The sequence below is a fragment of the Myotis lucifugus genome, unplaced genomic scaffold (genome assembly GCF_000147115.1).
Source record: "Myotis lucifugus unplaced genomic scaffold, Myoluc2.0 scaffold_77, whole genome shotgun sequence".
Lineage (NCBI taxonomy): Eukaryota > Metazoa > Chordata > Mammalia > Chiroptera > Vespertilionidae > Myotis > Myotis lucifugus.
The window spans coordinates 1,388,496-1,410,447 of record NW_005871125.1 but is presented as its reverse complement, the minus strand read 5'-3'; the positions used below and the strand labels follow the sequence as shown (position 1 = coordinate 1,410,447).

Here is a 21,952-nt window from a genome sequence, read left to right as displayed (position 1 = left end):
GAGAAATCTTAATGGACCTTTTTTTTTTTTTTTTTTTGCTTAAAAACTTTCTGAGTCTTGTTTTCTTATGTTTAGGACCGAGAAGCAGTCTGGTTTTCCTGCCCTCTTATTCCCCAGTCCCTTTTCATTTCTGCTTGTAAACTCATTAATTCCTGCCTGAACTCAGTTCTTTCTCGTAATACCTTTGTGTAAGCAGTGAAAACCAACACATGCTAACATTCTGGGTATTTGCACCTACTTTCCTTCGAGCTATAGGATCAGGAGACACTTCCTTTGGCTTCCATGTTCAGCTGATACTTTTAACAAACGTTACCAGATGTTTTGTTACCGCATAACACCGATCTTTTTCTTTCCAGGCTGTGATATCTAACTTCCTTCCATCTACTGCCCAACTGTTAAGCTAAAGCCACATATTTTTTATGTGTTAAGGTAGCACTTTAATGTACCATGTGAATATGTCACACCAAAATATGACAGTAGGGGTTCAGGACATGCCACCTCAAAATAGGCTGCTTCGGTATATTGATGATTTTGAGCTATACCACTTGAAAACCAGCAAATGCAGGAAGCAGCTTTCTCTGAACTGCCCTTATCTGCCTAAATACAGATCCTCTAAAACAGTGGTTCTCAACCTTCCTAATGCCGCGACCCTTTCATACAGTTCCTCATGTTGTGGTGACCCCCAATTTCATTGCTACAAATTGAACATAATTAAAGCATAGTGATTAATCACAAAAACAATATGTAATTATATATGTGTTTTCCGATGGTCTTAGGCGACCCCTGTGAAAGGGTCGTTCGACACCCAAAGGGGTCGTGACCCATAGGTTGAGAACCGCTGCTCTAAAAGGAACTCAGTTGTCATAAATCCCATCCCTGGGAGTTTCATCAACCAGGAAAGACAGACTCTTATCACAGAGGGAAGACTAGAAATTGACTCCACACCCAGGCACATTTTGTCACAAACCATCATGCCTCCCATCTATTCTTCTAAGGGCCTGTTCTTCTTCCCTAAAAATTATTTGCTCTCCCGTATGAGGTCTGCACTGTCTTTTCCTTTTCCATTAAGATGGTATTTAAGTCTGAATTCTAAGCCATCTTGGGAAGTTACTTATTTGTCTCTAGATATCTCCCATGTAGACATGAGTTATACATGTTAATAAACTTTTTGTTTTTCTCTTGTTAATCTGTCTTTTATTACAGGGGTCTCAGCTAAGAACTAAGAAGGGGAAGAGGAAAATTATTTTTCCTCCCCTACAATGTTCAGATACAATATAATGACTCAAATACAAGAGAAGTTTACTCCTTGGTCACATAACAGACAAAGGCGGGTATTTCTTGAGGGTGGGCAGCTTTCCTCTCCATGGTGATTCAGGGATCCAGAACTTTTCCATGTCATGGCTTCTCCATCCTGTTATTACTGTCATCCAGGCAGGAGAAGAGAAAGAAACATGGAGGGCAAGCTTTTTTCTTTAAAGTATTGGCCCAGAAATGGCCCACATGACTGGCTATGCTGTGTTGCATGGCTACAACTAACTATAAGGAGGTTGGAAAAGGGTGCCCAGGAAGAAGAGAAGACAGATTTTGTTGCATAACTAACAGTCGGCCACACTGTAGGTCACTCCAGGAATCTCTGAAAGCCCAGAGTCCTTACATCCTAACAGACACACAACTTAGAGATGTGTGACTCTATTTGTTCATTGCAAGCTCACATTTTACTGTGATCTTTTGACTTTCCCTTCTGTGTGGCTTACAGTCTAAAAATGTGTAGGCATTACTCTGTATTTATCCTTATAACTTTAATTTCTGTATTTCAGAACCCTCTGCTGTTTAATTAGTTACCAGAAATTTTGATGATAATCCCCTTAAATAACTGCTCCTTCCTTATCCATTGATTCCATCTTCTGGCTTCATGGACACTCTTTAGAGACTATCATTCATAGTCTGATGAAGAACAAGCTTAATATCACTGGTCAGAGAATTAACTTTTATGGCTTATCTCTCTCATATCCCTCATCTGAGACTTAATCCACTTATGGTTGTATGATATAGACCTTATTGGTACCAGTTGTTAAGGAATAACTTCTCTAGGTAATATACCAAGTCTTGTGACAGTCAACATTTTGTATACTGTGCTTCACTCATCTTGATAAACCTTGATCAATTGCTCTTTTGACCAATTATGGCTCTTACTCTCCTGAAAGAAATTGGGTGACCCTAAGAGATTTTTTTATTCTAAGAACAATGTTGTGTTTTCTTTGTAATCTGTCAGTATTCGTTAAAATAGAAATATCATGCTCATTATCACTATTTCTTCCCTAATCTCTCAGCACCTTCTTCATCAGTCACATATTTATATTAGAAAAATATTTTTTTCTAAAACAGGCTTAGACGATTTAAACACATTATTAAGAAATAAAAAAGCAGGGTGGGTTGCAGGAGGTGGCAGGAGAGATGACTGACTGCCCAGGGCCATACCACTTTTGGACAAAATTGTGAAGTGAGTCCTGTTTGCCGGTGGCAGGCTCCCAGCTCCCTCCATCTGGATGCTCCACTTTGGCCCATATACTTTCCCAGTGTCCTTGCTTATTCTCAGCTGACCGCCAAGTACGGCTTACCTCATTTTATTGGGCTTTGCTGTATTGTGATTCACAGATGTGTGGGTTTTTTTGTTTTGTTTGTTTGTTTTACATATTGAAGGCAAGACCCTCCATCAACCAAAATATTATAACTTGCTTTTTTATAGTGGTCTGGAACCCAACCACAATATCTCTGAGGTATGTCTGTGATTTCAGCAAAAGTCTTTTTAAACAAGATACAAATTTTAGGTAAAACGTCTCCTGTAGGTTCCTCAAGAATTAAGAACAGAGTTACCATATGACTGAGCAACCCCTCTATGCGTATCTGCTACCCAAATTTGAAAACATTTATTCATAAAGATATATGTGCTCCTATGCTCATCGCAGCATTATTCACGGTGGCTAAGATATGGAAACAACCAAAGTGTCCTCCAATAGATGATTGGACCAGCTCTAGCCTGCTGGTGCCCCAGCAAATTTCTCCACCATTCTGGGGGCCACTGGCTCTGGAGGCCTGAATCTCAGCCATGGAGCTGTGGGGGAGGGGAAGAAGTTCTACCAAGTTCTTAATCTCCTCCTCCTATTTCCTTCCTCATTTCCAGAGGTAGCAGCTGTTCTCTGCATTTGCATTTCTTCTCTCATGCCTTTTAGTAGTTACTATTTACTAATTAATACTACTTTATATTAAAACTAGAGGTGCAGGGCATGAAATTCGTGCACGGGGGAGGGGGAAGAGGTCCCTCAGCCCGGCCTGCACCCTCTCCAATCCGGGACCCCTCGGGGGATATCTGACTGCCCATTTAGGCCCGATCCCTGCCTGCCTGCCCGATCGCCCCTAACTGCTCCCCTGCTGGCCTGATTGCCCCTAAATGCCTCTGCCTTGGCCCTCACACCTGGGACCCAGGCTTCCCTCCTCCAACTGGCCACAGGCACCTGGGACCCGGGCCGGCTTTGCCCGCCCGGGACCTCGGGTGGTTTCGCCCGGCCCTGGTTTTGTCAGGAAGGATGTCCAGAAGGTCATCCGGAAGACATCCGGCCTAATTAGCATATTACCCTTTTATTAGTATAGATGTTGCTATTCAAATTAGTGGTGTCTGCCTCCTGACTAGACCTTGACTGATCTTAGTGCTCACTACAATTTGTTGACTAAACCAATGGGCTTACTACTCTAAGCCGGGCTCTGGATAGGGTGGCTGGAGCTTTAGGCCAGGGAGAGATGGAACTATTACATGAGAGAAGAAGAACATATTTTGCCCTTCCATTGTTTACCCTCCATCCATTCACTCCTTGCTTGAGAGTCCAAGGGTTGCTCCCTTGGTGTATCATCTATCACACTATCACCAAAAGGTTCATCCTGGTCCCTTAACACAGAGGCATCTCCTGCCTGTGCTCCCAACATCACCCCTCTAAGGGAGTGAACAATTGAGGCTTGTGATACCACCTGTCAAAGATCACCAATCCCTACCTTGGGTCAATGTCTTCACACTGCTAGATACATCCTTAGGTATCTATAGTCAATACCTCCTCCTTTCCTCTCTCTCAAGAATATGATGCTGATTCTTAGCCCAGATCAGTCCATTTTCAAAATGTGACTCAAATGTGAGTAAATAGAACACTAATGATCAGATAGCCTCAAAGCAAATGCAATGATCAGAAAGAGGTCTCAGAAGCACATCTGTGGGACCATGGGGATTTTAATCACCCCACATTTATACAGCGAGACAAACAAAATGGTAGAAAACAGGAAAGTCCTTTAATCTAGCAAAGTCTTTGTGGTTTTGGCTGATGAATATGCAAAAGCTGCCCTGAATATTTTTTAGAGCACAGGAATTGTCACATTGGCATCCCTACTAGCAGTTTTTAGGTTATAAGCAAGAAACGGATTTGTTAATCAAGTAGTATGTCTAAGGCATAAAGAAATACAGACATTTCTGATTGTACAGAACAACAAACTGACTTTTAGGCAAAACACCTGAGCTCTGATTTTCCAATTAAAATGTTCTGATAATTAGCATTATTGTATTCATTGATTCAGTCAACACTGGGACAATCTTAAAATTATGTGAAGCTTTCACAGAAAATTGCAGATCTTAGAGACAGTTTTCAAGAAACATATATATCATTAAGTTCTTACACAAATACTACTTCCCTCATAAACTTCCTTAGTAATTGGAGAGATAATTTCCCCCACCTCACACTTTTGATACTCCCTTAACATCATTCTACAATGATTCGAATTCCTACCTTGATTTTGCTTTTTTGATCTTGTTGACAATTTATTGTCAAACATATTTTTTTTATTAGAACCCAAGTTAGAGTTGTATGTATTTTAATCATAGGCAAGTAGTTAGATAAATGAATTAAATTTGTTCATTCATTCAAGATTTGTTGGATACCTACTACAGCCAAGCACCAGGGAAACAAACATGAATCAGGTATAGATCTACCCAAAGAAGATTGGGAAGCAGCCTTTGCTCTCAGGGGATTCTCAGACTAGTAAGAGACACAACATGTGATCAAATAGCTGTAGTGTAAATATATATGTTCCAAGCTACAGGTTAGCACAAACGTGGCAAGATCAACTCTTCTATACTTCTCTACTTTGCAGATTAGGAAGCAGAGCAATTAGGAAGCATAGAGCAATTAGGTCATTCACAGATACTTGCACGACTCAGACATGGAAGAGTCCAGATATGAACTCAGGAAGCACATAGCCAGGAGTCATGCTGTTCTTAAGCACTATGCTAACTGCTTCTCACATTTGAACTTACAAGACCTCATGCAGTTAAATTTTACATTTGGATGGTGATAGTCAATCCCTTTAGGTCATTAATACTCATTTCCATTCTTCTGCTTTGATATCAGCCCTTAAAGCAGAACCCACTTTCATTTCAGAAAGATCACCTCGGCTCCACTATGGAGAACAAATAGGACTCATAGGTGAGGCGACAGAAAGGCAACGTGGGAGACTGGTTCTATTCAGGCTAAAGACCATCAAGGCCAGGATTAACGCAGGGGCAGTGAGAATGTAGAGGAGAAGTTACGGAGCTGCCATCCCCTCTGCTGGATTTGGTAACAAACTATAAACAAATATGTGGGTGAGGTTGGAATGAGATGGGTATAGGAGGTGTGGTCAGTTATAAAAATGAAAATTCTTCTCAAGTCTGTTTTCACACCTTGCAATCATCTCATCAAGAACTGGAATCTGTTTCTTCACTCCCTGAATCCGGGCTGGCCCTGTGACCATCTTTGACTGTTAGAAAGTAACAGGAGTGATGTTATATGAGATCCAAACTTGGGTTCAAGGACCTCTACGAGTTTGCTCTCTCTTACTCTTGGATCCCTGTGACCCCCTGAGTAAATAATGAATGAATTCAGTTGCATAAATGAGCCCACTTGAGATCACCTTCTGTGAGACTCTGATGGACCTGGACTTTCAAACTGTCCAGTTACAGTTACCTTAAGGATGGCTGTTACTACCAGCCAATAAGAGCGACTACTTCTAAAGTTTAAAAACTGGTTTCAAAGCAGGCTGTTTTGTGGTGAAGGCCTGGGGTGGGGCAGGAGCTGGGTGGAGGGGGACAAAATGGGGAAAATGAGAGACATTTGTAATACTCTCAACAATTAAAAAAATAACAACAACAAAACCCTGAATAGTCTTACAAACAGAAAGGAAACTAAAATACTATGGTATTAGCCCAAGGTCATGTTGCCAACTTACTTGAGTAAATTAAATAAAAGACCACTGAGGTGATTATAATAATACTGCAGAGGATTTTTTTTTTTACTTTTGAAGAAATGTTTCTAATGTATCCCCCTCCACCACACACACATATTGTATTGTTTCTCTTAATATGTTTTTGTTATTGAGTTTTCTAATTACCACTCTCCATACAGAAGGAGAAGACTGCATGCCGTGTCTGAAATTTATATTCCTGAAATTTAATCCATAATTGCATTTGGACGTCTGCCTGGATTATAAGCAGCTTTTTCTCTCTTTCAAAATTGCCAGCGAAATCAAAAGTAATGTTGCTTCATTACTTTACAAAGCCTTTAACAAAAAGATGGAAATGCTTTAACCTGCCCCAAATATTTTGACAGATCAAAGTTTTGGTCTTTTTCTTACTTTTATCATTCAGAAGATTTCTGTGTATCCTCAGGTAGCTCACTGAATCAGTGTTTTTTGTTTTATTTTAAGGCCATAGTATTCTATTTCTATTGCTAAATTGCTATAAATTTAGCAGCTCAGTTTTATTATTTCACCATTTCTATAGGTCAGAAGTGGCTTGATTTTCTGCTCAGGCTAAAATCAAGTGACCACTCATGCTAGGGACTTATCTGGTACTCAGAATCCTCTTACATTCTCACTGGTTGCTGGTAAAATTCAGTTCCTTGTAGTTGTAGGACTGAGGTCTCTGCTTTCCTTCTAGTCCAATGGGGACAGCTCTCAGCAACTAGAGGCCTCCTACAATTTCTTGCTACATGGACGTTCTCTGCACGGATGTTTGCTTTCCTCCAGGCCAGCAGGCATCCATCTGTCTGACGCGCCCCCCTCTCCCCCCGCCCCGGGGAGAAAACACTCAGTTTTTAAAGGGCCCACATGATTAGGTCAGGCCCACCCAGATAGTCTTTCTCCTCCAAGGTCAACTGGCTTGGGACCCTATTTACATGTGCAAGATCCTTTTCTAGCAGGAACTAGACCAGTGATGGCGAACCTATGACACACGTGTCAGAGGTGACACGCAAACTCATTTTGGTTGATTTTTCTTTGTTAAATGGCATTTAAATATATAAAATGTAAAAAATATAAATCTTTGTTTTACTATGGTTGAAAATATCAAAAAATTTCTATATGTGACACGGCACCAGAGTTAAGTTAGGGTTTTTTAAAATGCTGACACGCCGAGCTCAAAAGGTTCGCCATCACTGAACTAGACTCATGTGTGATGGAACACCTGAGAGAAGGTGTGTGTATACCAGGGCCAAGAATCTCAACGGCCAACTTAGAAATCTGACTACCACAGTCACGATGAAGAGATGCTATGATAGCTCAATCGGTTTCTAAAGAAAATGAGGACGAGTAGTTCCCACAGCAGGAGTTCTATCACCATCTTCTTCCTCATAAGTTTCCTAGTCAATGAAATTGTCCAGTTGGATGTTTGAGCCTGTTTGCTCCTAGGCACCACAGGTATTTGAGGCTCCTGTAGGTCCAGCTGTATGACTGGGGAGTGCACCAAGGAGGATCAGAGATGAGAGCAGTCAGTTACAGCACGGCGCCAAGGAGGGAGATGAAACCTGGGAAAGGCAGCAGCAAGTTTCTCAGCCAAGCAAAGGAGAAGGGTGAAGCCTTCCTTGTATGACTCGACCTTGCACTCAGTGATACCTGACGAGCCAGCTAATATTTTGAGGCTATGATTTAGTTTGTAAAAGTGACAAACTTTTGGATACAGTCCATTTTTTAAAATCATACAGCCCTCTGATGAGAAAACTGGAAACCGAAGCATCATTAATTTTTCTTTCAACGAGGATGTGTCAATTCTATAACAGGAACTTGTTCTGTGACCTTAGATAAAGCCATTCCTATCCTTCAGAGCACAAAGAATTTGTGAAGAGATGTGGGCAGAACATGGTGCTCGGTCTCTAATTGTATTCACCTGCAAACTGTCCCCCTTCCATCACTACTTTATTTAAATCATGGCTATGCGCTTCATCAACAATTTACTTGATTGGTACTTTCTCAGTCTCATTCTCTGGGGCATGGTTTTCTGCTTAACTTTCTTGTTTTAATTCTTCAGCAAAACCATACAATTTAATTAGGAAAGTAACCAGCTTTGTAACAGTTTCCACATCAACTCAGCTATGCTTTGACTGTACCTTCTCAGAGTCTGTTTGGTGTTGCACATACATTTTGCATTTGTTCATGTTTCAGATAAGATGCTGTGAATTTACAGCCTAAGCATGTAGTCTAATCACTTTTCCCTTTTCCAGAGCTCCTTGGTGATAGCCAGGAAAATCAGAGAATTCAAAGCACTCGTGTATGCTATTAAAGTAAGAGCCACCGAAGGCCAAGATGCAGGGTTGTTACCTTTCTGTGTGTATTAGCTTTCTATTGCTGCCGAGAGAATTAACCACAGCAGCATAAAACAACACCCATTTATCATCTTACAGTTCTGTAGGTGAGAAGTGCAGGCAAAGCTGGCTAGAATTTTTCTTCAGGGTCTCAATGGGCTAGAATCAAGGGGCCAGCTGGGCTGTGATTTAATCTGGACCTCAGAGGCATCTGGTGAAGACAGAACATAGTTCCTTGTGGTTGCAGGACTGACATCTCCATTTCCTTGCCGTCTATCAGCTGGGGTGACTCTCACCTTTTAGAGCCCATGGGTATTTCCGATGGTGTGGCTCTCACGAACATTTCACAACATACCAGTTTGATTCTTCTTTGAGACCAGTAGGAGCTCTTCTCTGATTTCTTTCTCTGCTTTTAAAGGGCTCACCTGATCAGGTCTGGCTTATCCAAGGTAATCTCCCTTCTGCCACATAACACAATATATCAAAGGAATGACTAACCCATCCTACTCACAGTTCCCGCCCACACTCAGAGGAGGGATTATGCAGGGCGTGCAGACCAGTGGGGAGAAACCTTGGGGCCATCTTAGAATTCTGTCTACCACACTGTGCTTCAGGGAAATAGGGCAACTAAAGGCTTCCTGGCAAATCCTCCTCCCTTCCCCTGGGAGGCAGTGCACAGGTGTGCAAAGGAGCTGTCAACAATGGCCCCAATTCTGTCCATCAGCTCCACAGGGCATAGGATGACAGGCAGTCATAGTCTCCTCCTCTGCAGGCCCTTTCTCTGCCTGGCCAAAATGCCTGCGCTAAGTGTGAGTGAATCACTCGATGACATCATTTACCTAAAACACCAGCAAGTTAACATGATGCTTTTAGATAGAATCTTATTTAAGTGAAACTCCTCAAACTTCAGGCCAATAAAACTTTTTTTTTTAAGGAACAGAAGAAATGTGCAGAGAAGAGTTGACAGAACAGGCACGAAACCGCTATCCTCAGAAAGGCCTGCTTACAAGATGGGCTCTTCGCTGGCATCCAGGAACCTAGATCTTGGAGGGTTTCCACCACCCTAATTGGGAAGCGTGGCTAACACTGAACTGTGTGTGCAAACAACATGGTTCAAGCTGAACACCTGCTTTCTCTCTGAGAGGCTGGAATTCTGGTATGTGCTAGGCAGAGGGGCCTACGTGACAAAAACCCTGGGCCCTAGGTCTCTAATGAGCTTCCCTGGCCAACAATATTTCACATGTGTTATCACAACTCATTGTTGGGGCAATTAAGACCATCCCGTGTGACTCTACTAAGAGACACTTCTTGGAAGCTTGAGCCTGGTTTGTCCTGGGCTTCAACCCTTGTGCCTCTTCTCTTTGCTGATTCTGCTTTGTATCCCTTTGTGATAATAAGTCATAGCTGCCAGTAGAACTATAGGCTAAGTTGTGAAAGTTTTCCTGCAAATCACTGAAGCTGGAGGTGCTGGGGGTGGTGTAGGTGACTCAGGAATAAAGTAAATGAACACATGCTAATGATCACACTGAGTCTAGGCTCCACTGCCCAGCAAACTTGGCTTTCATCCTTCTGCTGGGAAGATGGTCAGTGTAAATAGACTAGAGGCAAGAGGTGGCCTCACCTGGGCTCTAGAGGGCTTGGCCCTGTCTAGATACGTGTGTTCTGATTCCACACTGTGACCCGGGGCAAGATACTTAACCTCTGTCTCTCCCAGTTTCTGTATGTGTAAAATAGCAATAATAATGGTACCCACATCATAGAGTTGTTAAAATGAGGCAAGCTACAGGAAGCATTGGCACTGTGAGGGCACATAGTGGCCAAGAGGGACTGGGTGTAACTCCGGATGTAACTCCCTGTGGGGTGGAATCCCTGGAATATCATTGACATTCTAACATCTACTCCCTTTCTCCCTTCACTCCGCTCCCCTCTTCCTCACCAGCACCCTTTCCTCCCCTCAGTGTCATCTAAGCCTCCACAACCAAGCCATTTCCTCCCCCACCCCTGTTTATTACCTTTCCTTCAGAACCAAATGAATACAATACGCAGGAATGTTTTATAAGTGTGTTCATAAAAGGGGTCCAATATAAATGCGTTATCATCAGTGTCCACAGTCCTGGCTTTATTCAACATCCTTTAGTTCCATTTACTGTGATTTACAAGAGTTTGTAAGTAACCCACACAGTCCTCATTGATGTTATGTTATTGTTTATGATAATGGTAAGTGATCACATATATAACGATGCAATTTTATTTTCATAGCTTTGTAAATCCTACCATATAAATTAGGGGAAAATCCTAATGATTTTTTCCTATATTTGTTCCCTGAAATACTAGACCCCAAGGTGTAAAGTGGCTATTTAATTTTTCCAGTGTTGTATTCAAAACACAACTGCAATGGAGATGGAAACATCTACTTGAAACTGGCCTTGCTTCTTTACAATTTTTGAGGCTCTGGTGGATTGTTTCGATAGTGTTCAGATATTGCTGTTGAAAAGGCTACAATGGTTTGGGAGAGGCCCAGCAAACGCAGTCTCTCTGGAATTGGATAAAACCATAACAATTTGAGGATAAGCTCCTGCAACCTCACTCCTTATGATGAGACACCAACATTAAACTGGACATTTCATGGATAGGGGCTGGAGAGGAAGAGGAAGAGAGAAAATCCATAAAATAGAAGTTTAAAACTTCATTTGAAAATAAATTCAATATGTAAAGGGAAGATGTCAAAGAGAAAAAAATCAAACCAAAAACAGAAGACCAAAAGTTTGATAATTACGAACATTTCCAGAAGCTCCTGAGTCTGTCACTCCTCCTTTATTCCTCATCCCCTCACACCTTCTCCAGGTAGGATTATACTCCGGTCATATAGGACACGTGTTTTTCTATTCCGTATTGAAGACATTAATAAGGCTTCCTTTGTAACTGCTTTGCTCTCCATGAAAATGAGCCCAAACCACCACGTTTTAGGGGCTCACTTCTCTTCTTGGCAGGTAGGCATGGAAAAGAGCCCATCACCACACTTCTCATCTTAAGTCTTTAGCTAAAGCTAACACTCAATTACATGCAGTAATAGGGACTGAGAAACTCACTAACTTTAAAATCCATAAAATCCATCAAAGATTGAGTAAGCAGAGCCCTTCAACTTTTGCCGACAGAATTCTCTTATCAAATCCACTGAAACATAGCAAAATTAATTAACTTCAATTTCTAGCTTTTGTTTTCTTCATCTCACGTCTGCCTGAAGTTCTAATGATCCGCAGGAAGATTTCAAGAGGAAAAAGTGAAGCTCTGGAAAAGTATAAACTAACTTCACTCATGCATTAAACAACAAAACATTTACTGAGCTTCTAGGATATTCCAGAGACTGACTGAGAATATAGTGATGAAGAGACATACACAAGCTCTCTCATGAAGCTTACATCCTGCTAACGGAGATGGAAAATAAATAAATGAACTAGTAAATAGATAATGGGCCAGATATATAATAACATTTTAATAATCTTAACTGCCCATTAAAAGCTCTTTCAAGTTCTCTTAGAATGTTATTCCCGTGGTTAATTAATTCCAAATATTCAACTCCAGTCAGCAAAGCGCTGCAAATACATTGCAGGCACAATGATAAGTGAGTGACACTCTCTTACCTTAAGCCGGTGGCATATTTTCTTCAATGCGTACACTTCCTCTTCTGTACTGGGGATAAGTCTTATCACCTTATCACTGTAAGAAAGGGGAAAATGGTGATATTTACCTTTAAAAAATAAAGATTTAACCATCTCTATTTTTTTTTTTACTTAAAAAAACAAAACAAGCCCTAGCTGCTTTGGCTCAGTGGATAGGGCGTCGGCCTGCGGACTGAGGGGTCCCAGGTTCGATTCCGGTCAAGGACATGTGCCTTGGTTGGGGGCGCATCCCCAGTGGGGGGTGTGCGGGAGGCGGTTGATCGATGTTTCTCTCTCATCCATGTTTCTGACTCTCTATCCCTCTCCCTTCCTCTCTGTAAAAAAATCAATAAAATATATTAAAAAACAAAAACAAAAACAAAAAAAACCAAAAAAACAAACAAAAAAAAACACCTGCCTCTGTCTTTAAGAAGGAAAACAGCAAAACTTTGGGCTCGACAACAGGTATTTTATCCAGTTCTTGTTACTCTCTGATTGCTTGGTCTTTTTCTGTCTTAAAACCATTTGTTTTTTCATCAGCTTTTGAAGATTACAAACTCACCCTTAAGCAGAGAAAGGCCAAAACACAGGCAGAGTGGCAATAAGGACAAGAACTCTCCTGAATACCTCAGAACAGACACCAAGAAAGAAAATTCTTTTTTTTTTTTTAAATATATTTTATTGATTTTTTTTACAGAGAGGAAGGGACAGAGATAGAGAGTTAGAAACATCGACCAGCTGCCTCCTGCACACCTCCCACTGGGGATGTGCCCGCAACCCAGGTACATGCCCTTGACCGGAATCGAACCTGGGACCTTTCAGTCCGCAGGCCGATGCTCTATCCATTGAGCCAAACCGGTTTCGGCAAGAAAGAAAATTCTTAATGATAGAAACACACACACAACACTTTTAAAATAAAACTTAATGCTGAAAAGGAATGTGACTTTTGATGAGAGGAGATATGGAATCCACACACTATGACCATTCCTGGTTTGGATTCTTCCCACACTGAGAACAGTAAAGATGAGCCCATCTCTATGGGGCATCTTAACTCTCTAGTACAGAGCTTCCCGACTGGTCTGGGGGACCCGACTGGAGGGCCACCCAGTTGTTTACATGAGTTCCATGTGACACTGATGACCGTAAAGTTGTTAAAGTGGAAACAATTTTAAGCCAATTTTTACAGCCATTAAAATTATACCACAGTTGAAATTATATTTGGATAGTCTCTAAGCGTCTTTCCATAACTAGACTAAGACTGGAGGGGTCATTTGCCAGGGAGTTGTTTGTGGTGGTGACCTGTCCCTCAGGTGCGCCAGTCAGGTATTATCATTTTGTCTATGTCATGATGAGGAAGTGTTGGGAAGTGCAACTCTATTGTGTTAAAATCACAACTGTCGCCGAAACCGGTTTGGCTCAGTGGATAGAGCGTCGGCCTGCGGACTGAAAGGTCCCAGGTTCGATTCCGGTCAAGGGCATGTACCTGGGTTGCGGGCACATCCCCAGTAGGAGATGTGCAGGAGGCAGCTGATCGATGTTTCTCTCTCATCGACGTTTCTAACTCTCTATCTCTCTCCCTTCCTCTCTGTAAAAAATCAATAAAATATATTTAAAAAAAATCACAACTGTCAGTGTGTTTTGCACAGAGTAGACACATTAAATATTTATTAATGGATTGGCACAAAGGCGATCATTGAGAATTCTTGGCTTCCAGAGGAAATGTAGGTAAAACTAAATAAAGTACACAGGAAGGAATATTTTTCGTAACCCCCTATGGCATTTTATAATGACTGAAGATAAAGTAGAACATCATGAAGACCATATATTTAAAGCTCAAAACAAAAACTCTGGCAGTTCACCCACAACTTCCATCTCCAGCCTGACAGGTGTGCCAGAATCAGGATGGAATTTGCATGCTTTCCGTGGTTTTACTTAAATGAATAACAGTTTCCAAGATGAGGTAAGATTAATAGGGGGGGCATTAGGGACCTTCCAGATTTGCTGGGTGATGATTCTTTTTTAAAATAACATTTTAATTATAACTTATTTAGTTTATTGATTTGAGATAGAGAGGAAGGGAGAGGGAGAGGGAGAGAGGAGGGAAGGAGGGAGGGAGAGAGAGAGAGAGAGAGAGAGCGAGAGAAACACATTGATTTGGTTGCCTCCCATACAAACTTCAATCAGGGAATGAATCTGCAACCTGGGTATGTGCCCTGACCAGAAATAGAACCGATTACCCTTGGAGCACAGACAACGCTCCAACCCACCAGGGCTGAATGAAGGTTCTTTAGGGCTGTGTGTTCATTTCTAATCAGTTTAGCTTTGTTATTTCCAATGATCCGGTTATACCTTTGTTAGACTATGAATTAAAAGGTCCTCGGCTTGCTCATGATAATTTATTATGGTTAGGCACTACCACCCTAATCTGGCTTTGTAGCTTTTGTTTCCTCAAAGTCACAGAAAACAACCTTTTAGTATCTTTTTCTGAAAAGAATACAAGAAAGTAGAGGTTAAGAAAAATTCATCGAGTCACTGTAATAGAACTCCAAACCTGACCTTTAGAATTGAAATGTAATTACATCTTTTCTGGTACACAATGCATTGACCTTTGCTTGCCCTGGCTTCATCAGATCCTGGCCTCTCCTACCTGACCGACCCAATATGGTTCTTGGCTGAGAAAGACACCTTTGCTGGGTGATATGGTTGTTTCTGAAGGATGGATCACTTGACATCCTGCTGGAGACACCTCCATCGGGGCCTGTCAGCTCCCCAAGAATGCAAAGTAAGCAATCCGTAGCCATTTTACAACCGTGGGAAGATTAAGAAAAAACTTAACCCTGAAAGTGATTGCTGAAACCCAGTTTTATCATTCAATTTAAAAAAATCACTTCATCTCAGCTTGTAGAAATTCTCAGGTGCAACTTGAGAAATGTGTTTATTACTGTTTGATTACTTATCAAAGAACAGAGAATAAGGAAAGCTATTTAGGAAAATCCATAAAATGTCTTACTTTTTTACAAGCCAATAAATTACAGGGGTAGACTAACCAGTAACTAAAGACCAACAAAAGCTCTTTATTTAGCATGTAAAACCCAGTGACCCCCAACTACCCCATTTGTCTCACCAAAGGCAAAGCTTACTCTCTCTAGATCTGATAGCTGGCCATTTTGAAAGCGGATGATAATTCAGTACTACAAACGGGTTTCAGGTAGTGAAATAGCAACTGGAACTTAGAAAAACCAGCTGTGAGCGAGTATCAAAGAAGGTGAACTGAGAGGCTTACTCATTTATCAGTTTTCGCCCGCTAGGTGGCAACATCAATTTAAAACCCCGTAACTACCCTTTGGGATTAAGATGAGGAAACCAAAGGTCTGAATGTGATTGAGGCTAGAGACCAGCTGCTCATTTGTATATGTGTTTGTAGACTAGATATTTCTAATTCAGCCTATATAAAGTTGTCAGGAGGAAAAACAGAACAGGTGTTTTTAATTACAGTTTAAGGATGTAGTATAGAGGCAGTATAAGTAACCTCCAGGTAATTATGTATATGTATTGATTCATTATATACTTAGATTTTGTCCCCTTGCCTTAGAGGACAAATGAGATTGTATTGCTATAATGCTAACATCAAGTTTTGTTTTATGTTAGATTATTGTTATGTACAGCAGCAACCATGAGGATGAGATAATCTTGAGTAAATGAAATCGATTTATAAAGTGTGTAATAAGAATGTATGCATCCAGAGAAAGGAATTTGGCAAGAGAACACCATCTCTAACGTTTTACAGTCTGCCTGAGCCTCTGTGTCCTGGTGGGAGGGATGAGCCCCACTTGCCTTTTCATGTTATGCTGTTTGAGTTTGATGGCTACCATGTTTACTGGGACACCTATGGAAGAACAGCTCTGTTTTATGGGCAACCAGGGGGTCCTCCTCAGACTCCTTTTGAAAGACATGGATGTGAAGTTCCAGAGTTTTGTTCTGGCTCCCGGCAAGACCTTTCACAATTGATCCCATGATTAAACTCTAAATTGCTCTAGTTTATGAACCCATGCTTGTAAAAATCAAAACATTACAGAGGATATGAAATAATAAAGTTCCCCTCCCAGTTCTCTTCCAACCTTGACCTTCCATCCTCCCCTCAGAGCATTGTTAATAGTTCCTTGTGATTCCCTCTAGACCAGCGGTTCTCAACCTGTGGGTCGAGACCCCTTTGGGGAGTTGAACGACCCTTTCACAGGGGTCGCCTAAGACCATCGGAAAACACACATATAATTACATATTGTTTTTGTGATTAATCACTATGCTTTAATTATGTTCAATTTGTAGCAATGAAATTGGGGGTCACAACATGAGGAACTGTATGAAAGGGTCGCGGCATTAGGAAGGTTGAGAACCACTGCTCTAGACTTTTCCTTTGCATTGACACATGCACACACTCTTGGGACCACAGCTAATTTGACACCTGACTTAAAGGCAGTCAATGGACCATAAGGTGGGATGACAACTGAATCCTTCCCAGATGGGTTCATTCCACTGGTTGATGACTGACAGCTGATCTAGTCAGATCCTGCCTTTGGGACTTTGCACTTGAGACATAAAGAAAAAACCAGTGAGTTTGCATTATCAGGAGCAGTGGCCATAGATGCAGGCAACAGCCAAGTTACTATAATGGCAAAATTCTCAAGCACGGAATGTAGGCATTTGACACATTGCCCTGGTTTGGAAACAGTCTCCAGTCTTATGCTTTTTTAGCATCAACATCTATCGTCTGATGCATGCCTTTTCAAACTTAACAAATGCACTATTACTAAGACCACTCAAACTTCAGGTACTTCAGTTTTTCATTCATATCTTTGAAGAACTATAATTATCTTCCCTGATCCATTTTTTTTCTTCACTTAGGGAAGAAATAGAGCAAGGCTGGATTCTAATATCAGTTCCACCACTTGCTGTGTGCCCTGCGCCAAATTGCTGAACCATTTAGAGCCAATGATTCATAATCCTTACAATGGGGGGAAACCCCAATACATTGTTGCTTAAGGTTTTGGTGAAAATTATTCCATTCGGCCACATTTACTAGAATTAAGGTCACGTTAAGTTCCAGGCATGGTGGCAGGTGGTAGGGATATAGCAGTTCCTGCCTGTGGTGAGTTTACCATCATATTCCCAATGATAGAGTCTGGGAAATGCCCACCTAATAGTCTCTCAATGCACAGTAGCTACTGTTATTACTTCTACAGGAAACTATTTGTCTCATCCTTTAGAAATTAAAGCGCTAAAAGCAGATGCTTCTCCAAGTGGGTTTCACCGTGAACATCAGAAGCAATAAAACATGATTTTGTTAGGGATATATTTCACCTTTTTTGTTGCTGCTGGTGCTTTTTTTTTTATAGGTATTTAAATCTCATTATTGATCAGCTTCCTGATTTGGCACTTATTATTTCTTCTCTTCTCAGGCAGCACTTTGGCATCAGAGAAACACACGTATTAGACAGTCTCATTATTTCCTACAATAGCAATTGAGGATAGAGGACACTTTATATAAAATAAAAGGGGAAAGCCCTAGCTGGTTTGGCTCAGTGAATAGAGCATCTGGCTTGCGGACTGAAGGGTCCCAGGTTTGATTCCTGTCAAGGGCACATGCCCTGGTGGCGTGCTTGATCCCCAGTCGGGGGCATGCGGGAGGCAGCCAATCAATGAATCTCTCTCATCACTGATGTTTCTATCTCCCTCTCCATCTCCCTTCCTCTCTGAAATCAATAAAAATATAAATAAATAAATAAATAAATAAATAAAATGGGAAAATAATTTCAACGTAAGTCCTGCATAGATGTTCTTGCTGTGGCTACAAGCTGCACATGCTCAGTCTTTCAATACTTCTAAAAACACAATTTAGCTGGATATAGAAAGGGATTTCTACATTCCTTGGCCTTCACAAGGAATCAGATTAGATGGCTGTAGTGGCTGCGCCTCCAAATCCATTTCCCCTTCATAAGCCCTAACAAGACTGATTTGCTCAGATAGTCCCTCCATCCCCACATCTATATACATAAAAGCCTAAGTGACTGGCTGACCAGCCAGTAGCTATGACATGCACTGATCACCAGAGGGCAGATGCTCAATGCAAGAGCAGAAACCACAGGCATGGAAACATGGAACAGACTGATGAATCTCAGAGGGAAGAGGGGAGGGGGGGAGGGCAGGAAGAGATTAACCAAAGATCTTATATGCATACTAGAGGCCCAGTGCACGGATTCATGCACCAGTGGGGTCCCTCAGCCTGGCCTGCGGGCATTGGGCCGAAACCAGCTCTCCAAGATCCTCCAAGGGGTCCTGGATTGCGAGAGGGTGCAGGCCAGGCCTGAGGGGCCTCTAGTTAGGAATAAATCTTGATTAGCCAATCAGAGCTTAGATATCTCCAGTAAATTGTGTTAATATGGAGATGAATATATGTTATAAACGGGCCCAATCAGATTTAAGGGAAGAATTATTATTCCATGGCTGGGGGTGAAAAGATTCACGCTCTTGTTGAACATGAATAAGGAAATATGTAACCCTGTATGTATAACCCTCACCTGGGGCAGCCATTAATCATGAAAGGAGTGAGCTTTAGGGTACAGCAGATTCTATAACTGCTGAATAGACAAGAAAAAAAAACATGTTTTCAGTAGTTTTGTTGAATTAACCAACTTTTAAGCCTCTCCTTCCTGCCTCTGGGCTTAGTTATTTAATATAAAAATTTCATTATTGTGTAGATCAGTTTGAGTCAGGTTGTCTCCTACATGTAACCAAAATTGCCCTGCACAATAATAATTTTGCTCTATTTTTAAGGAATGAGATAAGGAAAAGCAATGGAATAAATTTACTCTTAAAGTCTTCACAGGTGGGAAAATACACACTGGCCTTCTTTCTTTCCTTGAATACCTTTCTCTAAAACACCCCTCTAATTTTGATAGTGCTTAGAAAAACTGTGTGTGTTTTCAGAAGGATGATTTAGGCTGCTCAATAGCTAAATGCATCTCATATTCTCAAGAAAAAATGGACCGCTTAAAATATTTGCTGAATTTTCTGAAAGTCTTGTATCCCATGGAAGAGTTAATAATAGGATTTCACTTAAATAAAAATCTCTTGCCCAAGCACCAAGAAACTCATTAGGTAGTCCAGAAAAAATTAATGTTCACATGTCAATTCTATATTATAAAGTGCTTGGGTCTCAGAGGTGCATTTCCTTTGTTGAAAGATTGTGTTTTGATGTACATGAAAAATTCCCTTAAAAAGCAATAAATAAGAGACCACTTGGCAGAGAACACTCCAGAGATAAATGGATTTCCCCCTCTTTGGTTATGGTTTATAGTCGCAACATAAAGACCTCAGAACATGAAGAAGCTCCCTGTGGCAGTTTGCTTAGGACACGAAGATTTAGACTTCACTCTTGGGTTAAAGTTAGGCAGAGGGATGACTTTCTTCTCTCCCTGCTCCCCCCCCCCACCCCCGCTTTGGTTGCTGCAACTATTTTTAATAGCAGAGAAAAGAAAAACAGTCCTCCTAAGCCTTACTGTACTTAAGAGAAATGTTCTCAAGAGGTTGAACACCTATCATGGAATCTTACATGTAATGGATGATCAATAGATTTTTGCTGAGTTGAATTGAAATTGTTTTTTCTTTTGTGTGTATGTGGTTTATTTTTTTATTGTTGTTGTTTTTTGTAAACTGCAACCAACCAACCAAACAACTATCTTTAAATTTCTGAAGTTGACTTCCATTGTAAGATTTGAGAATTTCCTCTTCTCCCATTAGCACAAGCCAGGAAGGAAAAAGCAATAAAATGTAACACTGCCTTTCAATTAATTTCTTACAGTCAGATAAATTTCTTCAGTATGTCTCAAGGACTTGAAATATATTGTGTTAAATCATTATGTGATACTTCAATTTAGTCCTTTATTGTAGTATTTAAGAATAGGACTCAATCCAGGAAATGAAGAACAAACCATTCACTTGAAAGATACCTATATAGCAAGTTGCTAGTGGGAAAGGAAAAGGAAAGGAGTTACAAAGCATAAGGGCCCACCTTTCAAAGATGTATAATCTAGTTCGGTACATAAAACATAGATAAAACCTTATATTAGTACTAGGGGCCCAGTGCACGAATTTGTGCACCTTGAAAGGAACTGTGGGCCTTGAGGCTACGGTAGGCACAGGGGTGGGTGTTGGCCCACCCTCCATGCCCCTACCCGGCCCCTCCCGCTGCGGTCCCCCCCCATCCCGTCTGCCGGCAGCCCCGCTCCCACTGCTGCTGCTGCTCCCACATGCTGACAGTGCTGGCCCTGCTTGCACCCGCTGACAGCACAGAGTGATTGGGGCCAGCATTAGCAGCGGGTGTGAGCGGGGCTGGTGCCATCAGCGGGTCCAAGGGGTGGTTGCTGCCCCAATCACTTCTCAAGAGCAGGGGGAGGTGGAGAAGCCCTCAGGGGCGATCAGGGCCAGCAGCTGCTGCTTGAACTTGCTGATGGTGCCGAGCAATCAGGGCTGGCGCTGGGCACTGGCAGTGGGTGCAAGCAGCGGCTCCGGCACCGTCTGTAGGTGCAAGCAGGGCTGGCGCCGGGTGGGACTGCACATGTGGAAGCAAAGAATTTTCAGTAACCACCAGAGGCTCGCCCTGATGACAGCGACCAGTGCCCCACCTTGGTCTGGCGCCACCTCTCACCTGCTCCAATATCCCACCGCGCCCGACGCCTGCCATGCTCCACACACACCCCCTGGTGGTCAGTGCATGTCATAGAGACTGGTTGTTCAGTTTTTCATTTGTTCTGGTTGTTATGCTGTTCGGTCTATTTGCATACTAGCCTTTTATTATATAGGATTGTAATATAAGGCAGTATGTGGTAAATGTTTTATAAATTATGTAGAATACATTTATAAAAAAGGTTTAGATGTGATAATCAGAGAAGACCACATGGAAGGACTTTGATAATTGAAACTAAGAAGATTTGGGCCCCAGGGACTGACAGCCATCAGCACATATTAGTTTAGTGGTTTTGAAATCTGAGTGTGCATAAAATTCACCTGGGAATCTATCTTCCAGCATAATTTGGGGTGATAAATATACTGAAATCACCTTCCAGTGCAAATCATTTAGCAATAGTGAAATATGTATGTATGTGATATATTTTTTAATATGCAGGGGTAGGGTGGCAACAGAGTAAGTCAGGTTAAACCTAAGAAGCCAAAAATGCTGAGATAAGCTAACACTGAGGCCAGTGGCTACCCTGACTGAGGAGCATCTTGCTAATTCCTAAGTTTGAGCAAGGTGGGGATTCAGATCAGAGACACTCATTGAAAGCCTTAACAATAACAACCTCAGTGAAAACGTAATCAGAAAAAAAGTCTTATGAAAGGAGAGAGTAGGGAAACTGTGTCTTGGATTTAGCCCTGGATAGGAAGGAAAATATAGTCATCATGGAGAGATTAAAACCACAAGTCATCTAGCAGAGCTTGAAAGGAAATTTAAACTACCTATGTGGTCCAAAAATCTATAAGCTTCATTCTCCCAGCTGCAGTGTACCCTGCTGGTGGCTCAGAGCTGAGTCCATATTAAAGAATGGTCTTCAGCTGAAGGAAGGTGCTTCACCCAAGATTAAGACCCCC

General features: G+C 41.6%; 1 protein-coding gene across 1 annotated transcript in view; it reads right to left on the bottom strand.

Moving 5' to 3' along the window:
* Positions 1-21,952, bottom strand: part of CPA6 (carboxypeptidase A6) — a 193,051-nt gene that overhangs the window by 101,832 nt on the left and 69,267 nt on the right. The window contains exon 2 of the mRNA XM_006090599.3: positions 12,290-12,365. Within this exon, the coding sequence (XP_006090661.1) occupies positions 12,290-12,365 (76 nt within the window). The remainder of the gene's footprint in view (positions 1-12,289; positions 12,366-21,952) is intronic.